Source organism: Macrotis lagotis, chromosome 4, assembly GCF_037893015.1.
Source record: "Macrotis lagotis isolate mMagLag1 chromosome 4, bilby.v1.9.chrom.fasta, whole genome shotgun sequence".
Classification (NCBI taxonomy): domain Eukaryota; kingdom Metazoa; phylum Chordata; class Mammalia; order Peramelemorphia; family Peramelidae; genus Macrotis; species Macrotis lagotis.
The window spans coordinates 99736531-99759152 of record NC_133661.1 but is presented as its reverse complement, the minus strand read 5'-3'; the positions used below and the strand labels follow the sequence as shown (position 1 = coordinate 99759152).

The window sequence follows — 22622 nt, the reverse complement described above, 5'->3', positions numbered from 1 at the left end:
AGTTTTCATGTTTGAATGTATGTGTTGTCTCACTCATTAGAATATAGCTCTTTTTCAAAAAAATTTATTGGAGTGGCTGGGTGGCGCAGTGGATAGAGCACTGGCCTTGGACTCAAGAGTACCTGAGTTCAAATGTGGCCTCAGATACTTAATAATTACCTAACCGTGTGGCCTTGGGCAAGCCACTTAACCCCATTGCCTTGCCAAAAAAAAAAAATATTTATTTTCCCAACTATATGGAAAGAAAATTTTCAGTATTCATTTTTCTGTAGTGTTTTGAGTTTCACATTTTTCTCCCCTTCCTTCCCCCCTTCTCTTGACAGTGAGTAATCTGATATAGTTATACATGTACAACTACAGTAAACGTTTCCATATTAATCATGTTGTGAAAGAAGAATTAAAAGGGCAAAAAACAATGAGGGGGGAACATAAAAATATTTTTAAAATTGAAAATACTATGCTACTATATATTCAGCCTCCATGGTTCCTTTTCTGAATGTGGACAGCATTTTCTATCATAAATCCTTAATTGTTTTTGATCATTGTACTGCTGAGAAGAGCTAAGCCTAGCCAATTATCACACAGTGTTGTTAATCTGTACAATGTTCTTCTAATTCTCTTCATTTCACTCAGTATCAGTAGAATATAACTCCAGAGACTGTTTTAGTTTTTTCTTTGTACTCTCAATATGTAACCAAAATGCTTGCCATTACATATTTAATAACTACACGTTGATGAGTTACATTCTTATTTCCATTTTGTATAGATTTAATGCAAGAACTACATTTTGTATCCTATTAGCTACCTCTTCTGACCAGTGGAAGACAATAGAATTTCCAGTTGATGAAATTATACCAGCTTGTATTCTAGAAATAACAAGCCCAAGCTTGTTTTATGCATTACCAATTGAGAATAGAGGTAAGAAACGAAATTTTGATGTTTGTGCGCACACACACACACACACACACACACACACACACACACGGTGAAACAAGTTATATTCCTTATTTGTAATTTTGCTGTGACTTGAATTTTTAGGAGAGAAATTTACCTTGGTTTGCATGTCAGTAATTTAGGTTGTCTTTGAGTCAACACATTAACTTTGTTTCTATGTAATATATTTATGATATTATATGATAATAATGCTCAAAGAAACTTTTAATTGTTTCATATCCTAAGAAAGGAAGGTGGCATATCTCAAAAATATTTTTAGCAATGAGAGTTGAAATGAAAAGCATTTTCTAATTAATCAAAAAACATTTGCCTAAGAATTCTAATTAAATTAATCAAGAGTTCTACTGTATCTAGTTGTTTCATGCCAATGTTTTCTAATTTAACCTTGAAAATTTTATTACTAATCCCTTTCATTTTTTGCATGAAAATTTCTGTTTTCAAGGCTTAAGTATTTGGATATGAGATAATAAATTATCAAAGCAATTAGACAAATTTAAGTTGGGTAGAGGTTCTTTAAGAAGTTGTCATTTCAACCTCAAAGCCTTAATTTTTGAAAAAATAATAAGTTTAGAAGTATGATGAAAGCTAAAAATCTGTTTTGTACCTGACTTCATCTTATCAACTAATATTAAAGAGAACTATGTATAAAAATAACTTTACAAAAAAATCTGGGACCCAAGAATTCTGAAAGTCTCACAAGTAACAGAAGCCAAAATAAGAATGACTATCTCTTTTTAAAAACTGCAAAGGACAATTCACATAGCACCCAGGTGTGTGTGTGTGTGTGTGTGTGTGTGTGTGTGTATTTGTCTAAATATATTTGAAATGATGGATTAAATTATTATTTCTGCTAATCTTGATTAAAATGAAATGTATGCAACCTAAAATTGCTTAAAGAATAACTTTTTTTATATGTTTAAAGCAGACCAAGAAAAATTAAATTTGATGACAATTAAATTAACAGAACACTGCAACTCTCAGAAAAATAGAGTTCTCTTTAAACCAAGAATTGGAGATGTGTGCTGTGCCAGATTCACAAGTAAGGATCTTTCCATTAAAGAAATAACCATATATTTATATATTTATTAAGCTCCTAAAGGTATTCACTTCCAGCTAGGTTGTTTAGAAGAGTGTTAACAAAGCCAAAGGTCATGGGTGGTATGATGCTAGTGTATGGAGAAAATGTATGTCTGTTTTGTGACTAGCTGTTGCTGAAATCTATGCCTTTGTTCATATTTGGAATAATCTGTGCAAAGACATCTCTTCTAGAAACACAATTTGTCAGTGTCCTACTTGAGGTAATTGAGAAATGTCATATTTGTATATGAGGTATTATGTGCATGTAAATAATGAAAGATGTTCCACATCATCCTGAGTACAGTAGAAAGCAGTTGATTTTATTTAAGAAAACTGAAAGGGTAGAGATACGAAAACAGATCCAAATAGTTATGTTTAGAAGAGCAAAGAGATGTTAGGTGTCCTTATGTTGTAGGTTTATGTCAAAAGCATGAGAATCAAAGTGATGCTTTTAAAAAAAAAATAAGTAGGTTAGTGCATTCTAAACTACACTGTTGCTTTTGGATGAATTTTGAGTTAATGTATAAAATGCTGATTTTTTTTTTTCAAGTTCTACAACAGGGAAGTTTTGTTCAGAGGAGATAAAATGTTTACCTTCTGGTATTGAGAGAATGAATGTCTTTCTTGAAGATTCCTAATGTAGTTTTATGTTGGGAAAGATAAAATGCTGATTTAAAAAAAAAAACCTAATGATTTGTTAACAGTAGAAGTCCATAATTGTTATACTTAATTTGTTTTTTAAAAAAATGAAAATAAACAATTTGGAAACAAATGAAAGGAGTAAGCTTTAAACTTCTGAGCTAGATACGTTTGCCTAATCTCTCAAATTTTAAGGACAGGCAAATAATCTTGGATGACTGTTGACTCAACTTCACAATGTCTGCCATAGCAGGCTATACATTTGGTAACATAACAGAGAATGAAGCAATTTTGGCTGGTTAAAAAAATATGTAAAATTTCTCATTTCTTATATGCAAACTGAAACTGTTTGAGTGATTTAAAATTATTACTGTCCATCTTCCAAGGGATGAGAACATTAAACGTAATTTCTTATTTGAGGTCTCATGTTTTAGGTGACAATTACTGGTACCGTGCTATCATCCTGAAAGTCTCAGAATCTGACATAAAAGTACTCTATGCTGACTATGGAAACATTGAAACTCTGCCTTTTTCTCGAGTTCAGCCAATCACCACCAGCTACCTGGAACTTCCTTTTCAAATAATTAGGTGCTCATTTGAAGGTAAATTTTTGGAAGTTATTTTCCAAATGTGAATTTTTTTGTAAGTTTGTTCTATCTTGTTGATATGTCTCCCTACATGAACTGATGTTTTTCTAACCCTAAAGCCTTCTAAATATTAATATATTAATACATATTATTACATACAAACATAGTGTTAATTCATATGCATGCCTCTGTTTTAATAATGCACTTGATATCTATATCCAGGGAAGGAATTGTAGAGTTTAAGTGAAGTCCAAAGCTTATTATCTTCAATTTTTAAAAGTTGTCTAATATATTTTTTATTATGTATTTTTGTTATTTCTAATGTTTTCTTCCATTGGGATCTAATTCTTATCTTACAACACATTCAGTTTCAATCTATGTTTAGCATGATTATAAATATATAACTTATTGCTTTCTGTTGGGGTAGGGGGGCAGGTGAGGGAGGGAGGGAGGGAGAAAAATTGTAAAACTGAAAGCATTGCAAAAGATGATTGATAATAATGCACTTGACTTATCAGTGAGCTTCTAAATGAGGCTAATGAGTTTTTATTTATGACTTACAGAAGTATGGAATGTGGGAATGATGTCAGTTTTGTTAGTTAATTCTTAAAAATTTTTTTTCCAGGAATAATGGAATTGGATGAGGGATGGTCTCCAGTAGTAATAGAGCAATTAAAAAAACTCATGTTGAATCAGAATGTCATGGTTTCAGTAAAAGGAATCATTGAGAATGTCCATGCAGTGTCTGTTGAAAAATGTTCTGAAAATGGCACTATTAACATAGCTGAGAAGCTAGTGATGGAAGGTCTGGCAAAGCACATCACTAAAAATCAAAATGTTTTGAATAAAGGTAATTTTCCCCCAAACTTAGAATTACACTTTTAGAATTATTTGTTAGTAAAATTAGTAAAACAAATTTTAATGTAGGAATATCTAAAAGTGAAAGATGAGTTTGTATTTAGAGTACTTTTATTATTTTAACACATTTTATTAATTTCCTAATAGTTTCTTGTATTTCCTCATAGGAGAGACTAATTGTTGCTGCATAGAGTTAAGGAAACAAGTAAGTTAAATTCCATTAAAAATGAAAACTAACTTTGCAAATTTTTAGTAATAGCAAATATAATTTTGTCATTTATACCCATAGGTGGAAAAACATGAACAGATACTACTCTTCCTTTTAAATAACCCAGCAAATCAAGATAAATTTACTGAAATGAAAAAGTTGCTAAAAAGTTAAGTATGTTAAATAACACGTGATTTATTTTTTTGTACCTGCTGAGTGTAATCATAGTGAAATGTTGTTTAAATGTATCTTACATTTTGTAATAACTTTAATCCAAAACCTAATTACCTAGGATTTGGTATCAGGTTATCTTAATTTGTATATGATATCTGTTACAGTTTACTACTGCTGATGACAATCCTATACAAAAGAAGTTGGGGTTGTAGAATTTGCTTATTTAATTATAGCTTAGGTTTTTTTTTTAATTTTTGAAATGTACAACCTTTAGTTGAGTCATGGACCTATACATGCAGATTTTAAAGGGAAATTTCTTATGTTAGTTCACTTTTATAGAGAAAGTTTTGCATAGATCTTTATGTATATATATTTTTTTATAGTGGCAGTTGGAAAGCATTTGGAGGAAGCAATATATTTCATATCAAAACAAATCTTGATTTGTGACTTCAATGACTTGGGTATAATCTGCAAATCCTGGCACTCAATAAATGTTAATTGAATGGTGTGGTGGAAGTTTCCCATCATTTTTGTTTGTTGACTTTCTCAGTTGTTTGTTGACTTTCTTGGTTTGTTAACTTTTATTTTCTTAAACACAAAAACTATCCAACTTCTAAACTAATCTAGTGGATGAATAATGAAAGATAAATGTTGGTTTTTAACTTAAGGTTGTAATAGGATCTTTGATTTAATTTAAGGTTTTCAGTGTTTAAAAAATACATATTGACTTCTGTAAAAGTTATCCTTTATTGAGCTACTTATAACTCAAATACATATTAAAAATCAAAGCCAGCTTCATGAACTATTGATCCATAGGAATATTTATGGAAAAAACGTAACCGTTCTATCACTAAATCACATTAAAAATTTAACTGTTGTGCCTTAATCTTCTCATCTGTAAAATTGATCTATTTCGGTGGAAAATGGTGTGTATTTTCAGTTTTACTAATCCCTGAAGGCAGCCTTTTGACAGGATTGGTAGATAAACAAGAAATCTATGTGATGGAATACTATTCTTCGGTATGACAAAAGAAGTGTGATTTCAACAGTGTGGGTACATAGTTCATGTACCTTCTTTGTGTTTGGTAGTTGGTTTCATGAGTTGCTGTGACCAAAAATCTCATCACCTGGTGACCGATCTGAAGAATCTTCCCAAACTTAGCTAGACATCATAAGGCTGAATTAGAAGCCTTTCCAGCTTGGTGGTAGACTTGTTAGAGCTTGTGTTGTGCTGATATAACTTTCAATAATCCAGGGTCACTTCTGTACCATGATACAGCATGGAAGTGGAACTTTAATGGAGAATGCCCCTCCCTATTAGTGACTACATCTAGGATGTCATCTGCACACCCGGATGCAATATTAGAATAACTTTTTTAGAAGAGATGAATGTCAGGACATGAAACCAAGGTCTGTGTTATGAAGAATGTTGATTTGATTTCTCCTTCCTATATAATACATTATTTTTTTCAACCTTCCAAACCATATCTTCAGTATATGTGACTGGTAGGCCTGAAGTATAATATGTGTTTTCATCATTGGAGAAATTTGTGAATTGTGTCATGGTATAGAGTCTACATTTTTGTGGTGGGGGGGTAATAAAGGATTTCACTAATAATGTGTACTTGAATTGAGAATAACTTATAAATATTTCACTTTTGTTTCAACCTTTTCAGTAAAATAATTGACCAAAACATGAGAGTGCTGTGGTGATTAGGACACAAGTGGTACTGCAACCTGGCTGTCATCTCTCAACCTGGTGGAACAATTACTCTGAATATACATACCAATAGAAAATGTATTTTCTTTTGTTTAATCATGTGGAAAGGCTGGATCTTCTATTGTGTATCAAATATAAAGCCATGATAATAATGTGATGGAATTATTTCCTAATTGCATGGAAGATCTGTGAAATTATATTTGCTGCTTCACTTAGACAAAACTGATTTCTGTTCAGCTATGCTTCTTTATGTTCAAAATGTGGAGGAAAAATGACTAATTTGAGAACCATAGTAAGTGAGCCTATTATATAAAGCATACACAAGGGCTGCTGATTTTCTGTTCCATCAGAAAAGTAGTCATTGCAAGGAAGAAAGAAACATATTAAAATGGGAAATAAAAGTGGCTAGGATGTAGTGGAATTAAGCATAAGAGAGACCAGACTCATCTGGTATTTTGCTTTCTTTCACCTTTACTTTTTAGTGCGGTTTCTCTTTCATACAGATGACTTTAACCACCCTTCCTTTTTTTTTTCCCTAGGTGGTAAAATGCTTCTGTTTTTTCCTCCCAGAACATAGAACCATATAATGTGTACTCCCACCAACACCACTCACTGTCTCTTTCTATCCCTATCTCTTTGTATCCAATACCAATTCTAAACTGACTTTTTTTAATGACATTGGCATACAGCATCTTTCCCATCATTTTTCTTTTTCAAACCTAAAGCCATCCATGATGAGTAGAATTTGATTCTAAATAGCATTTGAAAGAGAAAAGCAGTTGTCCTTATAAGAAATAAATTTCTTCAACACAACCTAGTTGAGAGGAATGAACAAGTTTCTATGAAAAAACAAAGGCATATAAAGGATGTGCTCAGTTCATATTCTGCATTGAATAGTATTCTTTTTCTCAGACAAACAGTATTTATCTACCAAATGTTAAAATTCTCCCATTTTGTTTAGGAGAATTTTATCTTTCCCACTTCTTATCCTGTCCTCCTTACAGAACTTCCATGTGCTAGTACTTTTTCATTTCCTTTTCTTATTTGAAAATAGCCTGAAAACAAGTGTTTTTACTCTATTGTGTTTAATAGTCATAGAAATTCTAGCTAAAAATATTTCCTGAAGGCTTAGTGAGATGTGAAAGCAATTGAAGACATGGAATTTCAAATTTGGGTTTCTTGTACAAGAAAGAAGAAATAAACCCCATAAAATTTGCAAAAACTTTTAGTAAATTAGAAATCTTTATTTAAAAAAAAACCCACCATGATAACTTCAAAGATTTTACTTTATACTTAGTTTCTTTACCCAAAAGGTTTTCCACATTCCCTTTGGTACTTAGCAGTATATATAAAAAACTTATTTACATAAAAAGCTAAAGATTAGTTCTATCTTCATCTACCTTTTCCCTCCCAAGGAGTTCAAATCACAGGGAGAAAAATATATTAAAAAATCTTTCAAAGAAAGTTATTTTTGAAGTGTGTCGTCAACACATGTGTTAATAGCACAAAATAGGTGTTATTTCAAATACAGGTCAGATCCCAGTATGTCACTGTTCAAAGGAATGTACATCTTACTCTGTTGTTGTACAGGAATTTAGTTGTGTGGAATATTGCTTGAAATAAGTGAAGGGTAGTAACCTTTTGTTATCTAGCTATTTTGTTAGAATGGTTATTTATTGAAATGACATTTGATCATTACCAATAGAGTTTTGGCTTGAATTTTCTGTAAAAGGTCACTTTTGATCTTAGTATTCATTTCTCTGTGAAGAATTTTTTTTTAAAGAGGGTGACAAGGGATAGACATGTCTGTCCCTCCTGCTTTTATGCTTTTTTTCAAGGGATATTGATTCCAGTGTTGTTGGAGTAAATTCCTTTGTAAGTAACTAGTACCTATTAATCATAATTTTGTTCTGACTTGTAATCATTTTTTACTCCCTGATTTTAATGATAGTTTTTGTTAACTTTAAAAAAACCCTTTAATTTACTTGGTGTCATTAAATGTTCTACTAATGTTCTGGTTTGTTCTATATTTTGTGATGAACATATCTTTTACCAACCAAATTCAGGTAGTCAAGAGTTCCCTTCTTTCATAGAGAACACTCAATATGCTTAGTAGGGAGGACTGGATCAAGGGACAAGAGCTTTCTAAAATGCTTATCTCTGTAGCAGTGTGACCATAGGCACAGTGCATTATTTCTCTCACAATTTCATGAAGAGAGTAAAGCTACTTTTTACTCATGACACGGGCATCACAAAAAGGTCACAATTATTAAGTATTTAAGGTTTTTGAGGCAGGAAACATCTCACTGTACCCCATTAGATACATAGGTGAGGTTTCTTTGAATAACTGAGGGAATGATATATGTTTATATTAATTTAGATTTTTTTTGAGTCCAGATAGCCAGATAACAAGGGTTCTTAACCTGGGGTCAGTGGATAGATTTCAGGGGGGGTCTATGAATGTGAATAGGAGAAAGAAATTTACACCTTACCTCTACCTGAAATTTAGAATTTCTTTGAATTATTTAAAGATTATTTTATTTTTTTATTTTTATTTATTAAAAATTATTTAAAAAGATTACACTGAGAATGAGTATTTTTTTCCCCCATCAAACTTCCAAAGAGATCCTATGTCACAAGAAAAGGTTAAGGGGCAGCTAGGTGGCGCAGTGGATAAGCACCAGCCCTGGAGTCAGGAGTTAGATCTGGCCTCAAAACATTTGATAATTGCCTGACTGTGACTTTGGGCAGGTTACTTAACCCCATTGTCTTAAAATAAAAAATAAAAAACAAAGGTTAAGAACACCTGCCTTAGAAAGGAGGCCACAGATTCATTTTATGTGAAGGAACATATAAAGTACTTGGTAAACTTTTTTTTTTATTTAAGGCTATATGGGGTTAAGTGACTTGTCCACAATTACATTTAGACCATTACTGTCTGAGGTCAGATATGAATTCCAGTCCTGACTCAAGGACTAGCGCTCTATCCACTGTGCCATCTAGCTGCCCCCAGCACTTCGTAAATTTAAAAGTGTTTTATAAGTGCTTGCTATTTTTATTTTAGTGACTAGTATAGCATGATACTCAGGCCATAAAAATGAATTTTAATAAATATCTTTATTAAAAGATACTAGAAACAATGAAAAGTTCCAAATTCATTGTTGTTTATTGCTGCTGTTTCCATTATGATTGAATTAACTATTTACTTATTGCCTATTTTTATGGTTGCCATGATTTCTATATAAAACACATCAAGATCAAAGTAGGATTTTAATTTGTGCCCTTTTGATATTTTGTTGTTCATTCATATCCAATTCTTTATGACTCAGTTTTTTCTTGACAGATACTAGAATGGTTTGCCATTTCCTTCTCCAGTGGATTAAGACAAACCAGAGATTAAATGAGTTGCTTATAGCCATACAGTTACCTGACTCAGGGCCCTGTGTTCTATCCATTGAGAAACCTGGGTACTTCCTAGGTAAACAGATTAAGTGACATGCCCAAGGTCACAAAGCTAGTGTCTAAAAGTTGATTTGAACTTAGTTCTTCCTGACTCCAGAGCCAGCATGCCACCCACTGAGCCATCTACTTGCTTCTGGTTGATAATGGGCTGTGTTAAAAAATGAAATGTGTAAACATTCATTTTCCCATAGAAGTTTACATTATATTTTGTTTTTAGTATTGTACAAAGCATATGTGTATATTTATGTGTACATATCATACATACACATGTGTATGAATATTTGTGTGTATAATATGCAAAAACAGCACACAAAAAAAGATACATGAACTAAATTCAGTTGAATTATAAATCTCACTTTTAAGCTTTAGATGGAGTCTTAGCATTGTTTTTCCAGTCTGTTAAATCTTGAACTTGCTGAAGGGAAGGAAGGTGGTAGGTACATTGTTCTCTTTTTCTTTCTCTTAATTCAGCATTCCTGTCTCCCATAGACTTTGTTATGTGGCTAGAAGTACAGAATTAAGACCTTTATGTTTTCCTTTGTTACTTTTTTTATTTCTATGCATTGTTTCTTGTTCTTTCATCTCCTTGACTCAAACCCCTCTCTTGTCCATAACTTTTGTTCAGATTTTCCAAAACACCTTCAATTTTGGGTTTGTTTTAAATGTATTTGGATTTACTACACTGTGGGACTAGTTTTTCTTCTCCACCCCCTCCCTTTGCTAATGTTTTTCATTCTCTTATCTTAGGGTAGGTCTTAACATTTTATTCTTCTCAATATGGGAGGAATTTTTAAGGAGTTAGAATAGGAAGATTCCATAAAAGACCAGTCCTCCTTAATTTTACAGATTTGGACAGAAAGGTCCAGAGACACTGTCACTTGCTCAGTCACACATGTAAAAGGCAGTCAAAAGTAGAACTACTGATTCTGTAGTCTATTCTTAATTTTTGCAGTATTAGTAAAGCTTTAATGAACCTCTTATTAAACTTTCTGATCATGGATGCTTTGGGCAGTCTGGTGATGTCTGTAAACTCCTTTCTCAGAATAATGTTTTTAAATACATGGATAACAAAGGAAACAAATTATGTTGAAAATATATATATTTTAAAATCTACAGGTTCACAGACCTTGAGTTATGAATCTCTGCTTTAGTGTATATATAATCTTCAACAGTTTGCATGACTTTGGAGAGATAGTGAAAAAAGTTTGCACACTAAATATACAAAATAAGGATACTCAGTGACCATTTTTTTTACTTGGAGTTTTTGGCAATATAAGATTATAATAAAACAGGGAAAAGATACTGGATGGATTAATGCTAGAAATTAAGAGGTTGCAATATTTTTATATGATCATATTTTATCTAGCAAATGTTTCAACCAAATGTGTCACAAGATTGCAGGATACAAGATTAACTTCGAAAATTCATTTGAATTCTTATTTAGTATCCAAATGGATCAGGAAAACAATTAAAAATGTATAGTGATCGGCAAACATGGGGGATTTACCCATTTAAAATACAAGTTAATTCATATGTGTATATATATATATATATATATATATATATAGCTAATTCTCTTAAAGTGATCGTAGGGACAATCAATATTTATGAATGAATTTAGATTAACAACACAATTTAACCTTTCATTAGCCCAGATAACTCATTTACTGAGATGAGAACTTGCAAACAGGTACTGATCTGCCTTGGGTGAGGGAGCTTCATCAGTTTTATATACCAGTGAAATCAGAGTTCTCACAGCTGTTGATAGAGATTCTTTATAGAACAGGGTATAAGGATAATGAAATCTATGTTGAAAAGCAGATGGACAGGGAATATCAAGGGGCATGTTGGGGAAACATTAAGGTGGTTTCATTCCCACACTAAAATATTACAAAACAGTCATCAAAACTAGAAGAGAAAGAAGACCGGATAAAGATATTTGTCATCCAGCAAATCCACATAAATTAGTTCTTTTATAAAACTTAAAAACTTTTATAAACTTCTATATATAAAAATATTTTTTGTAAACTTTTAGAGAAAAAAGCTGAAGAAATATTTGTAGACTTTGAAAATTGGATAGCCATTTGGTAAGGAATGTATTTGTTGGGCATTCTTAATTGGGTTTTGTGTACCCCATAGGTAGATTTAAGGAAGAGTTGTAAACTTGGGGGGGGGGGGGATTACATCTTCCTTTGGTTTCCTTTGTAATCTTAATGTGTTTTGTGCATTTAAAAACACTTCTGCAAAGGGGGTCCCCATTGGCTTCACCAGACTGGCACAGAGGTTTCATGATGCGAATCAGGTTAAGAACCCTTGATTTAGGCATATTGTAGCCACTGGCTACTTGAGTTCAGTTCTGCCTATGAGGAATCATTATTCAGACTCAGGAAAGCAAGGGTGGAAAAAAAAATATCAAATAAGTAGCAACACTTAAGAGAATGGTAGATGAAGAGATAAAGGAGCAGAGTGAGCTTGACTGGATCAGCAAGTCAGAGAAGACTGGGGGCCTAGAGTGGAGTCCAACCCAGGTTTTTATGTTTTTACCTCTTGAGGGCAAAAAGGTGAACTCCCTTCCCTTTATTGGACCTGGAATTAGGTAGAAGGTGAATCCTAAAGAGATCAGGATAGAAATTTTACAATAAACAATGAATCAGTGGTAGTCGATTTACATCAAGAATGGGGATTTCCACCCTATTTGACAAGATTTAGCAGTCTTTAAGATTATAAATTTTGTTACATTCATAATTATCTTTTCCATAGTAGTCAATTTATATCTGAAGAGCAGGTGGTAGTCAATTTATATCCACCAAATTTTTACATTCACAATTCTCTTCATGGGTGACAAAGATTTTAGGAATAATATTGTATTAGAAAATAGTTGTGGCCTTGGGCAAGCCACTTAACCCCATTTGCCTTGCAAAAACCTAAAAAAAAAATAGTTGTGGAGGAGATTACCCTGAGGACAAGAAAAGCTGCCAATACATCACATAAAAACAACAACAAAATGAATTAGATTAGGAAGATGGTAAATAAAACCTAAGGAAATGTAAAAAAAAATTTAGTCAATTCCCCGGCCATAGTGGGTAAAAAAGTATGTGAAAAAATAATTTTCTACAGAAATTGGGGTGGCTAGGTGGTCCAGTGGATAGAGCACCAGCCCTGGAGTCAGGAGTACCTGAGTTCAAATGTGACCTCAGACCCTTAATAATTAGTTGTGTGGCCTTGGGCAAGCCACTTAACCCCACTGCCTTGCAAAAAAAAATATTGGGAGATGTTCATGTTATCAACCAAACACATAAAATTGGCAAAAAGTAAAACAGCATTCATTGCTAGAATGTTGTTGAGAAATAGGCACTACTGATGGAATTGCAAGTCAGTATAGTCATTTGAAATGAGTTAGTTATAAAGATCACACCCTTTGATGCAATAATTTCATTGTTGGGACCAAACTTTATTTTTTTTAAAGAACTTTCTAAGAATTTTACAGCATTAAAATTTTTATTTCAATGGCAGAAAACTAGAAGCAAGAAACATAAATGTGTACCAGTATGGGTGAAACCTAAAAAAAATTGTCAATATTGTATTATAAGATCCAGTATGAGAAATAAAATAGGAACTTTCCAAATAATGCTGAGCCAAAAAAAACCATACCCATGAAAAGGAAAGTATGGATAGACAAAAATATTTAATGAAGTTATTCATATTCAATATAATTTATAAGTCATTTAAAAGATTTCTTTAATTGAGACAGCTGGATGAGAATATTATCAATGAAGATTTCAGTGATATCCAATAATCTAGTGATTAGTGATCTTTATAATAAAATTGATTTTTTTATCTTTGAAATAGATTTCCATTATGGAATTTGATAGAGCTAATGACCTAGCATTATTGGCTTAGAGATGTATAACTTTAAAGATATTTTTGAAAAATAATATTCTAAATTATTTTCAGTAAATAAGGAAGACCTAGAACTTATAACAATACTGTGTGCTTTTTGTAAGAACGATTCTGTATTTCCTCATTTTAATAAAATCAAATCCCAATATATTATGTCAAAATATTTTGGAGACATATCTTCATCCCCTTCTATATTTTACTCCTTTCTGTCTCTACTTGATATCCTCACTACCAACCAATTCTATTAAACACCTGGGCGTCCTAACTCAGCAAGTCGTCTCAGCATTTTGGAAAACCTCTAGCAGAACATTCTATTTTTTCCCTAAATCACTTGTTATCACCATGACCATCCCTCAGTCTTTTCCAAGATCCTCATCCCTTTTCTGGGCATACTTTTCTCCCTTCCTAGGCCTATACTTGACCAGTTTAACTTTTAACAGTCCTCCACTCAATAGCCAATTGCAACCTTGTCTTATCGCTGTCCACTAATCCACTAATAAGCATTTTCTAATGGTTAACATATCATGCTTACTATGTTCCAAACCCTGTAAGGGGAAAGGAATACTAGACAAATGAGCAACTTGGATTTTATTAGAGAAACAAATAGAAAATAATGAGTACTAGACTTTGGGAAAGTGGTAGCATTTGGACAGCTAAGGATGCTGAGGTTAGGAAGGAGTGAATTTCAGGTATGGAACAGTCAATGCAAGAAAGTAAAGGCAATGTAGGTAGGTTATGAAAGGCTTTCTGAAAACAAATTCATGTTTTATCCTAGAGGTAATGAGTCACTGAAACTTATTGTGTAGATAAGTTAACCTGTGCATTCAAAATAAGAATCTGGCAGCTATGTAGAAGATGGATTGGAGAGGGGAGAGACTAAAGGCAGGAAAACCGGTTAGAAAACTGTAATAGATAAGATATGAGGTTTGTAACCTTTAGTGGATAGAGAATAATGTTTGTCCGTTTTTAAGGAAGACATGACAGGTGATGCTTTGACAAGCACATGAATTGGATTTGGGTGAAGGGGTTGTGAGAAGTCACCAGCCTCACCTTTTCCTCCAAGAGTCATCTAAGATCAAGTGGCCAGATAGGAATTGGGACGACTGGATGTGAGGCAATTGGGCTTAAGTGAGATCACACAGCTAGTGTCCTGAGGCTGCATTTGAACTCTGGTCCTCCTGACTCCTAGGTCATTATACACCTAATAATGAACATCATTTAGTGGCTATTCCTGTTCTTCACACTTACTTTGTTCCTCATCTGCACAGGCTTCTGCCCCTACTTCTACCTCCCCCCTTGCTAGGAATGCCATCTTTCACTTCTACCTCTTAGAATCTCAAATTTGTTTCTAAGCTCAGTTCAAGTGTCCACTTCTTCATGGGGCCTTTATTTTCCAGTTTTGAGTGACTGGTTCCCCCTCCCCCCTCCGCCATGACTTTGGCTGTATTTAGTATCTGCTGATTTATGTTGTCACCCAGAGAGAACTGCTTCACTTTTGCCTTTGTATCTCCAATAATTAAAACAGTTTCGAGTATGTTGAAGGCACTTAAATGTTGGCCATGATGCTTTCAAAAAGTGCCCCATCATGTGGTTCTCTCATAGCTTACTAGATTTGTAGGAAGTAGTTTTCATAATGGGTATATTCTCCCATGCACCTAGTTTAGTGGTTCATGAACCTATAGTCAGAAGATCAAACACATAAAGCTTAGAAGCTAGATAGTCCAATTCCCTCCCTTAAAATGTAACAGGACATTGTTAGAGACCTGTGTCTGCTCATGGTTTATATTCCTCTTTAGACTCTACTCGACTCATCCATATTTCTCAAAGTCTCAGAAACTTCTTTATTCTGGAAACTCACCATACCCTAAACACTCATTACAGCTACCTTCATCTCTTGTGGTCACCTTCTCTGATTGGTGGACACCTTTCAGAACCCCAATTTTTTATAGTAATTTTTTTTATTAAGGCAGTGGGGTTAAGCAACTTGCTCAAGGTCACACAGCTAGGTAATTAAGCGTCTGAGGTCCTATTTGAACCCTGTCCTCCCGACTCCAGGGTCAGTGCTTTATCCACTGCCACCTAGCTGCCCCCTAGAACCCCCATCTAAAGAATGCCCCAGTTAGCCGCATCTTAGGGCTGCAAGCCTGACTCTCCTGAACTTTGTCCCTAATGTCCTGATCGTTTCTGATTCTTTTTGTTTGTTCTTTCCCCATTAGAATGTAAATTCTTGAGAGGCAGGAACGACTCTTACTATTTAGCTGTCAGCATAATCTTTTTTTTATTAAAGATTTTGAGTTTTACAATTTTCCCCCATCTTACTCCCCCCCAAAGCAATCTGTCAGTCTTTACTTTGTTTCCATGTTGTACATTGACCCAAATTGAGTGTGATGTGAGAGAAATCATATCCTTAAGGAAGAAACAAGTATAAGAGATAAGATCAGATATCTGGTGTTTAATAAATGCTTGTTGCCCTGATAAGTTGACAGGTAAACAGAAATATCTCAATATTTATCTCCTTGAGTTCTGGAAAGTATTAAGGCTGAGGGAGAAGAGGATGATCAAGAATACACCTTGACGGGGGCGGCAGGTAGGTGGCGCAGGGGATAGAGTATGGGCCCTGTAGTCAGGAGTACCCGAGTTCAAATCCAGCCCCAGCTGTGTGGCCTTGGGCAAGCCACTTAACTCCATTTGCCTTGCAAAAAACCTAAAACAAAAAATACACCTTGAGGAGGTCTCGGTAGATGCGGCAATTAAGAGGAGAGCTTTTGGAGGTGACGGGAAAAGGTGAACGTTGAAAGCAAGAGGTAAAGGTAGCCCAGCTTTGTGGAAGTCCAGGGGAACAGCAGATTACATAAGGACTGGAGCCATTCCTACTGGAACAGATGAGCTTGCTTCTTGACCTGTGTTTGAGTTTTTCCCCAGAGTTGCTCAGATAAAATGGTTTATCCCCGAACGTCGTTAGTATGTGGTTGTCTCTAACTCGGCCAAGACTGGGGGTGGGGGTGGACCTAGGGAGACCCGAACGACAGAATTGTATAAAAACCACCTTTTATGTATTTTCCCTAAGGCGGCTTCCTGGCCAGTGCCTTCGAGATATAGATGGGGAGATTACTGATTCATGTTTTCTAGCCTCCCCAAAGCAGAAGGAAGCTGGGGCTGCGGACCAGTTCTAAATGAATTGCTTTTAGAAATCCTGACGGGGAGACTCAGGAGCTTGTAGCGAGCTCTCCGGAGGTCACTGCCGCAGCCCGGGCTTCTCCCGGCGGGGTGGCCGTGGCCGTGGCCGTGGCCGTGCCGCGGGAATCGGCCGGGGCGCCAGGTCAGGAAGCGGCCGCCCTCCTCCGGGCGGCGGCCACGAGCACCCCGAGTTTCCAGTGGCTCCCCCAAGGCCCAGGAGCAGAACTCGAATCCCGACACGGGGCGCTCTCGGTCTCGGGTTTTCTCCCCGCGTCGCATGTGCCAGGCCCTGGCCCGGCCCCGGGAAGGCTCGGGCTGCGGCTGCCATCACAGGTGCCAAGCAGCTCGTTACTGCTGGGACTGGCCGGGGTGCGGGGCGGGCTCCCCTGCTGGAGACCCCGAGAGTGGAGGCGAAAGAGGGGGCGTCCCCCGGCCCAGGCCGACTCCAGGCCGGCAGAGTTAAAGAAGCGCCGGCAGGTGGCCACGGCGAGGGGCGGGGAGGCGCCGGCTCCCACCTGAGCTGGCCGGTGGGGGGGGGACGACAAGGATCCCTCCAATCCGGGCCCCCGGCGCCCCGCGCTCCCTCCCCTCACCTGGGAGGGGCCCCGCGGCGCCTCCGGCTCCCGCGAGCCCGAGTGGAAGGAGCGCAGAGGCGCCCCCTGCCCCACCTGCCTCACCTGCCGGAGGCGCGCGGGGGGACGCTCCCGGCCCAGGTGAGCCCTGCCGCCGGCTGGCCCCGGCCCGCCCCCCGCACGGGCTTCGGCTCCGAAGAAGGCTCCCCGCCTCTCCCCGGGGGGCCCGGCTCGGCCCCTGGGGGCCCGCTGCGCTCTGCACCCCAGGCCGGGCGGCCGGGCCTTCGGTTAACCGAGATGCAAGCCGACCCTCCCCGCCGGCAGGGCCGCGCACGTGGGCTGGGTGGGCTTCGGTGAGTAGGGGCGCGGCCGCCGCCCGGGGGAGGGTCTCAGACTGCGCGGAGCCCCGGCCGCGCCGCCCCGCCGCCTCCCTCCGTCTCCTCTCCTGGGACGTAGAGGTAATGCTGCTTTAAGATTGCTTTCTTTAAGCGTGCGGAGAGACGGGCTTCGTTTATAGTTTATGTGAATATTTTACTTGTCTTCCAGCCTTACTCAGTGGTAGTTTCTACCCATCGTTTTTGTAAGGCGTGGACTTCACAGCTTCTGCCCCATCAGAGTCTGTGTCTCTGTCACTGCGGCTCCGTGGTGTGCGCGGACCAAAATCCGGTGAGTTCTGAGAAGAATCACCTCCTTGAGGAGAGATAGAACAATTAACATGAGAACTTTGTTTTCTAATTAAAAGTAATACTCTTTGGTCTTTATTGAAACCCCACAGTTCCTTGCCTCGATACAGATGGCTTTCTCCATCACTGATACCCTAAAATTGTGCCCGTTTCACTCTCGGAATGAGAGGGTCCATCAAGGTTGATCATCACCCCCATGTTGCTGTTAGGGTGTACAGTGTTTTTCTCGTTCTGCTCATCTCGTTCGAGATGATAATTCGTAAGACAAAGCTAATGTGAAAGTGATTTGCAAACAGTAAAACTATAAATGAACGTATTTACTTCACTGTGTGTGTGTGTGTGTGTGAAGCACTTTTCAAAGTTAAAATAATATGAATTGTTGCCAAATAAAAGACTGCATACTTACAAAGTTACTTCAAAGTATGACTCAGAGATACTTTGTAAGGACATTTTTTACTATTATGTTTCTCTTGTCATAACAGATTTACTGTATAAATGAAAAGCTTATATGCATTGTGCAAGACAAAAATCAAGGGAAAAAGTCAAAAGGGTTCACTGAATTGGAGTGATTTTTTAATTATTTTTGTAGCAGTTTTTCTTTGCATGACAATTATGATTTCATAGAAATGAATGAATAATATCTAATCAAGTGCTCTTTTTGTGTAACAGATGAGGAAACTGTGGTCCAGAAAGGTTAGTTATGTGGCTTGCCCCAGGTTAGACAGCAAGAGGCAGAAGGGATACTGGCACTCATATACTCTTACCTTCTAATCTGATGTTTTTTCCACCTTACTATTTAGTTTTATTTGTTTAGAATTCCTATTGGGGTGGCTAGGTGGCACAGTGGATATAGCACCCCCACTGGAGTCAGCAGTAAGTTCAAATCCAGCCTCAGACACTTCATAATTACCTAGCTGTGTGACCTTGGGCAAGCCACTTAACCCCATTGCCTTGCAAAAACACCTAAAAAGAATTCCTAAAGAGCTCTTAACCCTCATTTCCCCTCAGAGATTTAAAGAATGCTGAAGTAGAATTGGAAATATGCAGGTGAAGATGGAAAAAAGTTTTTTTTTAATTTTTCAGACTATTTGGTTTTGTTCTCCAGTTGTTTTCTCAGCCCTTCCTCTTCTGTGTTCAGTAGAAAGATCAGATCTAGAAGTGAGGAGACCTGGGTTCTAACCCTGGATCTGTCACTAGCTTTTTTTTCAGACCTCCAAGGAATCACTTTATCTGATCAAATATAAACTCCTTGAAGATAAAGATTGATTAATTGTATTTGTGCATTTGATATCTAGGGCAGTGCCCTCCACATAGCAGTCCCTTAATAATACTCAACTGATTGACTAAAACTCTCTGGGTTTCAGTTTATTCAGATGTTAAAAAAAAGGATCTGGATCTGGTCTGAAGTGAGGAACCTAAATCATTTGCAATGCAAAAATATTTGTATTTTTTTCTAAATATGTATGTATGGAAATAAAAAAATGCATTCCTTCACATTTACAGAGAGAGAAGTAAGTGCAATTATATACTTTCCTTAGGGTCATTCTCATTTTTTGTTCTTATATCCCAAGTATCTAGCACAGTACCTTGAATGTAGAGTTGCCTCTAAGTAAATGTTTATTGAATTAAAGAAAAATACCAGCATTAAAAATAATCACAAATATTTTAAAACTTTTTTGGGTGTCCATTGCAGTAGAACTCAATATTTTCTTTAACCTCAAGTATTCTTTCCAAATGAGTGTCTTGACATTTCAGATCTCAGGGATTTGTTTACCCAAGATGGATGAAAAACTTTAGTTGACAATATGGTTTTCTATTTCAGGAGACCCATAATGGATCTATTTTCTGAATTTTGGGGGCCCTGTTGTTTAAAATCCCAGAAAAATAAACTAAATCAAATTACTCAAGAACATCATTCAGTGGAAAACCAGTAGTCATTGTTATCAAAATTACATCCTTTTTTTTTTATTTGTTTGTTTAGACAAAGAAGCAGAAAGGTACTCAATGAGCTACTGTATGGCCTCACCAACCTGTATTAGTTATCTCAAAGATCTAGCTCTAAAATTTTATGAACCTTGATTCTGACTTCCTCAAAGAAGGTTTGCCACTCCCAACAAAGCTGCTAGCAGCTAATTAATCACAAGTATTTATGAAATACCTACTGGAAATTCAGATATATGAATGAGACTGCTTTTCCCTTCATTAGCTTATACTCAACTGAAATATTTCCTTCTGTCTTTACCAGAAGATAGATGTGTTATAGCCCAAAGGCAACAGATAGGCAACTTATGCTTATCACCCAGCCACAGTATTCATCACCAAAACAGTCCCCTTGGATTGTTGATTAAATAGGGATTTTTTAAATCTCTTCTCCTATGTTCTTTCACACTAAAAAATAATTTTGCTATGACTTTGCATGTTTTATCCTTTTATCCTCAATCAATTCCCCCCCTCCCCTTTGGGAAGCTCCTTAAGGACAATCTTCAACAAGCATTTATTGCTAAGCACTAGAGATTCAAGGGAAAGCAGTCTTTTGCCTTTTATGAGAGAAGCAACGTGCAATTATGTATGTACATGTAAGATGCATAATGTGTAAATGAAAGGTAATCTCAAAGACAAGGGGAGGGGGGAAATGGAAAGCTCTCTTGGAGAAGGTAGGATTTGAATTGCTTTTTTTATGGGTTTTTTCCCCCAATGACATGTAAAGATAATTTTCATTTTCTTTTAAATTCTGGTTCCAAATTTTCTCCCTCTTTCCCTCCTCCCTCCCTGAAACAGGAAGCAGTTTGATATAGGTTATACATGTGCTATCATGCAAAAGATTTTCACATTAGTCATATTAGGAAAGAAGACACAGACCAAAAAAAGAGCCGTGAAAAATCATTTGTTTCAATCTGCAATTCAGACTCCATCAGTTTTTTCATTAGATATAGATAGCATTTTCTACTATAAGTTTTTTTGAAATTGTCTTGGTTCATTGCATTGCTGAGAAGAGGGAAGTCATTCCTAGTTGATCTTTGCTTGATGTTGCTGGATGTTGCTGTTAAGAGTGTATAATCTCTGGGGTTGCTCCCTTCACTTTTCATCAGTTCATCCAAGTCTTCCCAGGTTTTTCTGAACTGAGTCTTTAAAGAACCTGGGGAAGTCATTAAAGTGAAGAGTCATTCAACCAATATTAAGAACCTGCTCTGTACTAAACTCTATGCTTAGCATAAACTAGGGATACAAAGAAAGGCAAAAGATAATTTACCCTGAAGGAATTCACAGTCTAATGCAGGGGTGACGAACCTTTTTTCTGCCAAGGACCATTTAGATATTTATAACAACCTTTGCAGGCCATGTAAAATTATCAACTTTAAAATTAACCTGCTAATTTTGGTTAAACATTTCAGTTACCCCTAATGTGATGGCTGGAAATGCTTCTCTTTGGTGAGGCAGATGATGATGTTGCTTGCATTTTCCAGGTTTGTTTCAGCAAGGTGAACTCTTTGTAATAAGTTTTGAAAAGGACTGCTTGCCAACAGTAAGTTCTGGACACAGATACATATTTCAGTGCTTGTCTACTCAAAGTGGGAAATTCATTATTGCTTATGTTACCTTTATGGAATTCAGGCAGTGGGAGATTGCTTTACCTAGCTTTCAGCTCATCATAGTTTGGCAGCCAAATGATTTCGTTTTTGTAGGTTATCAAATATATCAACTAGTTCCACATTGAAAGGTCTAGTAAAATGTTCAATTCCATTTGTTTACTTTTCATATCCTTGAATCATTTATAAAATACCCAATATATTCAAGCTCCCTAAAGTTTTTGTCCTTCCTGAGTGGGGAAATGCACCATGTTATTCCTTTTGAGTTGCATTTTCCATAGCCTTAATTTAGCTTTAAATGATTTCACATTTGGAAGCAGGGAGCTGAGGGATTGGTTGAGCATGTTCCTAAGATTCAGTCATTGTTCTTCCCAATGATAAAATCACTGGAGTCAAGATTATTCAGTCACTCAAAATGGCAGCTGTTAAACCCTCTGCTTTTGACAAAATTTATTCATGAAGCTCCTGAATTTAATGAATTTTGAGTCTTGCCTGCAATTGCCTTGGCTGGGCCAGACTGTTAAAAAGATTTCTAGACTCAAATCTCTTAACCTGTAGTTGTGTCCTTTCTATTCTACTATATTACCTCCAAAAATTGTCATTGTGAGTGAAAGCTTAGTTATATTCAACATTAAAATACACACACACACACACACACACACACACACACACAGGAATTTGGTTTCAGTCAACCAACATTGAAGACTCCTTTTAGCTGGAATTGGTTTACAAAAACAAATCCATAGTCTCCTATTTATAATGTTTACATAGCTATTTCTCCCAAGTTGTATAGGTTTGGACACAAAGGAGTAGATCCTTATTACTCTTTTAGTTCCTATTTATTGTCCACTGTGGTACTGAAAAGACCCAGGGTCTTTACAAATTCTGTTCTTTTGGGGGGGATTGGGGGAGGGGGGGATCCTTGTCTGCCTCCCCTGGCTACCTGAAATGAAGCCAAGAGTGAAAAGCTTTTTGATGGAGGATACAAGGAGAATAATTGTTAAGGAACAGAGCTTGATTGAAG

The 22622-nt window shown here is 36.4% G+C and overlaps 2 protein-coding genes across 9 annotated transcripts in view; both read left to right on the top strand.

Annotated features, from left to right (window-relative positions):
- TDRD1 (tudor domain containing 1) overlaps positions 1–8766 on the top strand; it is a 68565-nt gene extending 59799 nt beyond the window's left edge. For 2 of the 6 annotated variants that reach the window (XM_074233635.1, XM_074233631.1), the window contains 7 exons: positions 802–918; positions 1877–1993; positions 3105–3272; positions 3883–4107; positions 4283–4320; positions 4405–4492; positions 4881–5005. In XM_074233635.1, the coding sequence (XP_074089736.1) occupies positions 802–918; positions 1877–1993; positions 3105–3272; positions 3883–4107; positions 4283–4320; positions 4405–4492; positions 4881–4999 (872 nt within the window). In that variant the 3' untranslated portion in view covers positions 5000–5005. Of the gene's footprint in view, positions 1–801; positions 919–1876; positions 1994–3090; positions 3273–3882; positions 4108–4282; positions 4321–4404; positions 4498–4880; positions 5006–6173 lie in introns of those variants that run through there. The other 4 variants (XM_074233633.1, XM_074233634.1, XM_074233632.1 and 1 more) reach the window with 4 other exon arrangements.
- Positions 8767–17559: 8793 nt separating this feature from the next.
- VWA2 (von Willebrand factor A domain containing 2) overlaps positions 17560–22622 on the top strand; it is a 49402-nt gene continuing 44339 nt past the window's right edge. For all 3 annotated transcript variants that reach the window (XR_012477876.1, XM_074233629.1, XM_074233630.1), the window contains exon 1: positions 17560–17994. The gene's annotated coding sequence lies outside the window, so the exon portion shown is untranslated. The remainder of the gene's footprint in view (positions 17995–22622) is intronic.